At 42.5% G+C, this 7,664-nt stretch overlaps 1 protein-coding gene across 1 annotated transcript in view; it reads left to right on the forward strand.

The window, feature by feature from the left end:
* The window catches only part of LOC115003861 (neuromedin-B receptor-like), a 20,068-nt gene extending 12,736 nt beyond the window's left edge, over window positions 1-7,332 (forward strand). The window contains exon 3 of the mRNA XM_029425807.1: window positions 7,072-7,332. Within this exon, the coding sequence (XP_029281667.1) occupies window positions 7,072-7,332 (261 nt within the window). The remainder of the gene's footprint in view (window positions 1-7,071) is intronic.
* The last annotated feature ends 332 nt before the right edge of the window (window positions 7,333-7,664 follow it).

Raw genomic sequence — 7,664 nt, forward strand, 5'->3', positions numbered from 1 at the left:
TCCCTCTCGTATCTGGCCAACCACGAGCCATTGAGAAGCAGCCGCATGCCGCAGCTTTAATAACTGGGATCAGCCGTGTTTGGATTTAATGGAAATCTCACACATGATTCTGACATACCTGTGTTTACCTGTTTGCTCACAATGTGTTTGATGTTATGAGATATATGATTCTCAAATGATTTTGTTACGACAGACATCTCAGAGCTCACCGCTGCTGTTGGAAATGTTGTTGAACATGATATATTGATATGATTAGTGTGGAGCGCAGAGAGAGAGCATGTGAGCTGAGACCATCCTGAAGGGTGAGCAGTCTGATTTGTTGTTACGGACCTAAGCCTGATTGGTTGTGATTTGTTTTCTCCTCTCTTGCAGGTTCATGTAATTAATGGAGGAAACCGTCCACTTGGCCTGAGTGGAAAGTCTCCAATTATTATTGTAATCAAAGCTCGGTGCCCTGATTGTTATCGGGTCTCTTAGTGTTCAGAGTCAGGCGAAGCTCTTTGGCTTTCCATGTTCCATTTTCTTATGTGAGATATAGATTCTCATCAAAAGGACTTATCAGTGTCATCTTGACACATCGGAGCTCCACAGACTGCATGCATACGTTACTTTGCTAGCAGGACTTTGATGTATGCTGTGTGTGATTATAAGATATAAGAAAGTAAACCTTGTGTCATGGAGCCGTTAATCTCGACTCCCGATATGTAATTTCATTGTGCCAATACACGCTAAGAGGAAGGTGGATCTCCTGCTCACCTGCAACATCTGAGGCGTAAACTTGTGATGTTTGAGAAAAGCTCGTTCACTTGCATCTCTTCTTTCTGCTCATGCATGTTTTCTGTACGGGGGTGTTTACTTGTTTATTAACTCCCCTAACAATATGCATGTTTGAATATAACAATAAGACATTTGCTCAAAGTACAATTGGAGATTGATGCCACCTTCGTTAAAGTGACTCTAACCCCAGAGATCCTCCCTGATTGACAGCAGGTACAAAAGGTTTTGGAAGACAGGGGTGGTCTGTGCTTTTAATTTTTCAGGAAAATGGCAGAATGCCAGTGTTTTGTGTAGCGGAAGGTTTTGTTCTCTTGTCAGCAGAGGACCTGAAGTGATGAACCTAATGAGATGCTTTATGTGTGGCTGCTCTGAATACATTTCCTTTGTCTGCATGCTGCTGCATTCTTCCCACTAACACTACCAACCATCCTCAAGCACTCCCACTTACAGCTTTGAGTTATGTTTTTATATTTATTTTTGATTTGCTCTCAAGTATCAAATGGCCGGTGTTGCAGCTTGAAGAAAAACGCTAAAGTTGTCATAAACACTATAATTTCCTGAAGGGATGAATACAATTCCTTGTAACCTTTAAGAATGCACCTAAGCAACACTTCACTGACAGTCAGATGTAGTCCTGGATGTGATATGATGGGCCTGGCAGCTGCAGCTGTGTACTCTTATGTGTTGGACATCTTCGTCTTTGTCTAACAGTATCGTTTGCTCTTTGTATAGTATGTCACTTTGCTGAACGTAGACTTGTCCATGTTTGCGATTGGTCATGTGCTCAAACGCTGCACCTATGATGTGCGCTCGGGACTAGATTAGGAAACCCTGGTTGACGCTGCATTGATGACCAGCGCTGTGCGGCCACTCACTCATTGTGTCTGTTTGCCTTCGTCAGATAATGAGAAGATCTCACGGGTCTGTTGAACTTGGTTCAGTGAACTTTACTTTGGTCAATAGAAATTCTTAAATTCCAAAGTTCTCTCTCCGTCCTCTCTGTTCATCTTCAGTAGTCTTATTTGTCTTTTGTCTTATTATCAGTCAATATCTTTTTCCATATTTGGCTCCTCTGATCCAAGCAGCCACAATAAAGCATGAATAGAGGCGGACGTGGGCAGACATGGTCTGGTCCCTCTGAATGCTGATCTGTCACAGCAGGTTTCAGTGATCAGCAGAGGTCGGATGCACCGTCATCTCCACCCGACTGACAGTTGGCCAGACTTCATGATGTTTGTTCAGAGGATCAGGCGGGTGGAGCTTAATATGTTAGGACAGTTTCAAAAAGTTTTTAAAAATGTGTGTGTCATTCCTGGAGAACACTGCGCTCCATGAGGACGTAGTCACGTCTACAAGTCCTTCACACGACACTGTTTGCACCACAGATCACTGATGTCACACATCTGCAAAGGTTGCTTAAAGAAATTAACCTTGTGGACCTCATAGTAGAGGACATATCAAACCTCCCCCCCGGTATGTATGTAATGTACAATCTTCCATCTTTCAATCTATCTGCAATAGTAATACAGTTACCTTTTGAGATCTGTCTGTGAATACCGCAACTAACGTCAATGAAGAGTCCAGTGGGTGTTGAGGTATCCTCGAGGTATCCTGCACCTTAGACTCTCGTCTAGAGGAGCCGTCATGACCAACGTCATGACCAAAGTACTACTGTTGTTATCCGTTATTTTTCATTGTAGTAACTGTACGCATGATCTTTAACCGAGTGTTTTAGTTGCCTAACTATAACCGTACAAGTTATTTACAACATGAAGTTTATCTGTAAGTCGTGAGATCATTGGACGGTCCGCTGTGTCTTGTCGTCATCAGCTTGCCATGCAATCAGCGAAGACTCCAGGAAGTCGCCGCACATAATCCCACGTAGAACTACAACGTGTCGTTTTACACTTTGGTTTTTGTACACATTAAAGAAATTAGTTCTATGTTCTGGTAAATGGTTTGTGTTAACTTTGGACGGAGCCAGACATGCTGTTTACAATCTTTATGCTAAGCTAACGGCTGTAGCTTCATATTTACCACACACACGAGAGTGGGAATTAAATCTTTCTCTAAATGAATCATTAATTAAGGTAAATTGACTTTATTCAGTGTACTGATCAATGAAGCCGATCTATTGCCCGTGCTGACGGCTAACATTTCAACACAAATCACAAACTCTAGAATGCCGCTGACTGACACTTCATTTGTGATGTATTTGTGTACAAACACAACATCTGTCTTCTTATCGTAGCTCTTTATAAGTGCTGATCATGAGGAGGTAATAACATATGACCTGGATGATAAATACACAGCGGATCAATAATGATGATTACTGCTGTGTAAATGTTTCTATGAATCTGAATCTCTGAAGCTCCATGAAGCTCATGCCATCTATTATACAGCCACTTCAAGTTAACTGGTCCCCTAACTGGTTTTACATCTGTTCACACACGTACACAGCAGGTCAGCTGATAATATTTTAATAAGGACACATATTATATTATAACAGCTTTACACGCGAGATATAATTCAACACGATGCAGTTTCATTCATTTCATCTTGTGGGTTTATTTTCCTGCGTTATCTCGTTTAAACATTTACTTTTGCTACAGATTAACTGTGCAAATAAAATACACTTCACTCGGCAGTGGCAGAAGGTTTTGTGAGCGACGTTTCCTCAGAACTTCAGGTAACTTCTCTTCTGGACCAGGAAGGAAACCAGAACTTTGGATCCTTTGATCGTTTCTATTTAAAGTCTTTATTGTGTTGATTAAACTGCTCGGTGACGAGACCGTTTCCACTTTGAGTCGTCGCTCGTTTTAAACCGACGGCAAATAATGTTTCACTGGTAAACTGTTCAGTGTGAGCCGCAGGATGTTTTATATATTAACAGCCAAAGCAACGCTCAGTCTTTAAATTCCTCAGTAACATATAGTTTAGAGATCACTGTAGTTCTACCAAACAAACAGGGAATGGTACATCTGGTGGGGATTAATCCACATTTGGTGCTGGAGTGAGTGTCGACATAATTTCTCCTCTCTGCGTTTGGATACATGGGTTTGCAAAACATCCCAACAAATAAAGCAAAACTCTGAAATTAAAACTAATGAAATAACTTGTTCTCTGTGTTTGTCCCGTGGACCTGAGGAATAGCAGCAACATATCAATCCCACTTGGATGGTGCTGAACATACAGACGCTGTCAGTCGCTAGAGACACGTGGAGTGTGATCAGGATGGTGATTGCCTAAGCTGGTTCAAGTCCTATTTATCTGATCTCAACTTGTTAACAATAAATCCTCCATGACAGCCAAAGTCAGTCTTGGAGTTCCGCAGGGTTCTGTACTTGGACCGATTCTATTCACCTTATATATGCTTCCTTTGGGCAATATTATAAGGAACCACTCTATAAACTTTCATTGTTATGCGGATGATACCCAATTATATCTATCAATTAAACCAGATGAAACCAATCAATTGGCTAAACTTCAAGCCTTAAGGACATAAAAACTTGGATGTCTAGCAACTTCTTGATGTTAAACAGACAAAACTGAAGTTATTATACTTGGCCCTAAACGCCTCCGAAACGCATTTTCTAATGACATAGAAGCTCTGGATGGCATTAACTTGGCCTCCAGCACCACTGTAAGGAATCTTGGCGTCATCTTTGATCAAGATCTGTCGTTTAACTCCCACATAAAACAAATCTCAAGGACTGCCTTCTTTCATCTACGTAACATTGCAAACATAAGACACATCCTGTCTCAAAATGATGCAGAAAAACTAGTCCATGCATTTGTTACTTCAAGGCTGGATTACTGCAACTCATTGTTATCAGGTTGTCCCAAAAAGTCACTTAAGACTCTTCAGTTGATCCAAAATGCAGCGGCACGTGTATTGACTAGAACAAGGAAACGGGATCATATTACTCCTGTATTAGCTGCTCTGCACTGGCTCCTGGTAAAATACAGAATAGAATTCAAAATCCTTCTCCTGACTTACAAATCAATTAATGGTCAGGCTCCAGCATATCTTAAAGATCTCATAGTACCTTATAAACCAACTAGAGCATTGCGCTCCCAGACTGCAGGGTTACTTGTAGTTCCTAGAGTCTCTAACAGTACAATGGGAGCCAGAGCCTTCAGCTATCAAGCTCCTCTCCAGTGGAACCAGCTTCCAGTTTGTGTTCGGGAGGCAGACACACTCTCCACATTTAAGAGTAGGCTAAAGACTTTCCTTTTTGATAAAGCTTATAGTTAGGGCTGGCTCAGGTTTGCCCTGGATCAGCCCCTAGTTATGCTGCTATAGGCTTAGACTGCCGGGGGACACATCCCTGCTCTCCTTCTCTTCCTCTCTCCTCCCCTCCCTCCCCTCTCTTCTTCTCCCTCTCTATCTGTATGCATTTATGTAAATGTGTGTTACTAACTCATCATCCGGGGTATCATCCCCGGAGTGTCTGTCTCTCATGTGGCAGGTTGCGACTGATAAAGTTTACATCAGGATCAGGAATCGTGGCTGCGCCTGCTGAGCTGGTCCTGCTGGACACCGGGAAGCCTTTTTGACATTTTCCTGGATTCATCCAAACTTTCTCCTTTTCAACACAACATAATTTCTGTGAAATGTTGTATTTGTACTATGTTGTTTATCCTGTACACACAACATCTATTGCACGCCTGTCCGTCCTGGGAGAGGGATCCCTCCTCAGTTGCTCTCCCTGAGGTTTAGAACATTTTTCACCTTTAATTATGGGGTTTCTTTTAGGAAGTTTTTCCTTGTGCGATGCCAGGGTCTAAGGACAGAGGGTCTAAGGACAGAGGGTCTAAGGACAGAGGGTCTCAAGACAGAGGGTCTAAGGACAGAGGGTGTAAGGACAGAGGGTCTAAGGACAGAGGGTCTAAGGACAGAGGGTGTAAGGACAGAGGGTCTAAGGACAGAGGATGTAAGGACAGAGGGTCTAAGGACAGAGGGTGTCGTAACCTGAGACAAATGTATAATTTGTGATATTGGGCTATATAAATAAATTTGATTTAAATTTGATTTGATTTGAAGTGTATTCTGTGAGTTCCCTGCTGATGAATATCTGCTTCACCCAAACAACCAACATCCAGCTGCAGAGTTTGAGTTTCATGAGGAGTTTGTGTTGAACGTCCGTCACACGTCTTGAAACGGACGACACCCACGTGGATTTATTATGCTTCTTGTGTAGCAGCCACCGGGTCTCACTCTTTACTCGTTAAATATTGACGCGTGGTCAGTGCAACTGTCTGTCATCCTTTAGCGTCTGTGTGAGGCCCAGTTGTCCTCGTGTAAAGAGCGAGCCCGCTCCGGTGTGAGGTCGGGCTGGATGTTTGTGTTCCAACGTCAACGTTGACATATTTTAGCTAACCTTTGTTACATAACGTATGTACTTAGCTAACGGCAGTTACGTAAAAAACATTCTTATTTAATGTAGCAAATGTTTAACAAATGTAACACCTTGTACTTTTGTTGCCTAATCAAGTAACCAAAAAACAAAGTAAACCTACGTTGGAATTTATTTTGCAAAGACCCTGTCTGCCTGGTGGAACCTGAATGTTTCCTGTGAATACTGAAGTTTATTTGTTTGAAACATAGACACAGACCAAGCCGTCACTATGAGTACAGCGAGAACGTGAAGGTAGCATGAACTCATGTGTTTTGTACAGTGTTGTAGAAAGACAATAAATGAACCTGTGGACTCACACCTGTGTCTCCTGCATCGTGTCCCGTCTGAGGCTGCCAGGCTCACATGGCGTAAAGTCCCCAGAGTGAATAAATTAATTTTTTTCTTACTTTAAGTGAGTCCGTCTCAGTATTGTCTGCAAAATGGGATCAACAAAAAATCTTCCTTCGTTATTCAACTTCCCACCAAAGAGGTTCAGTAGGTGGCTGTGCAGCTCCGCCGCTCTGCACGATGGACATATTGACATCTTCACACAGGTGCATTCAGACGCTTCCACACCCACCTGGAAGTTCAGCTCCACTTAGACATGATTGTGTATTCAAAGAGCTCAGAGCCCGGAGAGACAACCAGGAGACAGACCGCCTTCAATGTTGCTTTGAACACTTCTTTCTATTCAAGAATGGGAGCAGTGCTGATTGTGTGTCGACACAGGAACATTTATTACGTGTGTTTATGAGATTCAAGCATCATTTTTCAACACAGAAACGTGAAACATGCCTGTCACTGAAAAACACATCAAGCCTTTTAAACAAGAAAGAAAAACAACATCAAAAAGTCTCATCTGTTCCTGTAAGTGGTTGTTCTGAATATACAGCACGTGGACGTGTGCGCACACTTCACCTGTCGGTTCATGCCGAAGCAGCAACACCAAGCACTGATAGTGATCACATACACGGCTCTGCTAGTGGCGTCCACCAGGAACCTGCTGCATGGGACCAGAGCAGTGGTCACACAGGACCCTCCCACACAGGACTCTCCCAAACAGGACCCTCCCCACACAGGACCCTCCCACACAGGACCCTCCCACTCAGGATCCTCCCCACACAGGACGTACAAGTGGATTAGCATTGTTTGAAAGGAACTGTAGGTAGTGATGTGGCTCATAACTTACAGATACTTATGATTGAAGAAAGTCTTTATGAATGCTTATATGTAATGTCTTGGTACGAGTTATACGCAGCGGAAATGGAGACAGAGTTCAGTTGGTATCAGTTAATTAGTTCCAAAGACTTGCTTGTGTAACCTGGAGAAAAGGTCATGCACAGATGTAAAGCGTATCTACATACAAGCAGACAAAACAACATTTATGGAGAATTAAGTCTTCTATAACGAATGAATGAATGTTTACTTGGTTTTAAACGGAGAAGGAAATTGCTATTTCCCCTTATATTAGCTCCAAATGAGCAT

This window comes from Cottoperca gobio, chromosome 24 (genome assembly GCF_900634415.1).
Source record: "Cottoperca gobio chromosome 24, fCotGob3.1, whole genome shotgun sequence".
Classification (NCBI taxonomy): Eukaryota; Metazoa; Chordata; class Actinopteri; order Perciformes; family Bovichtidae; genus Cottoperca; species Cottoperca gobio.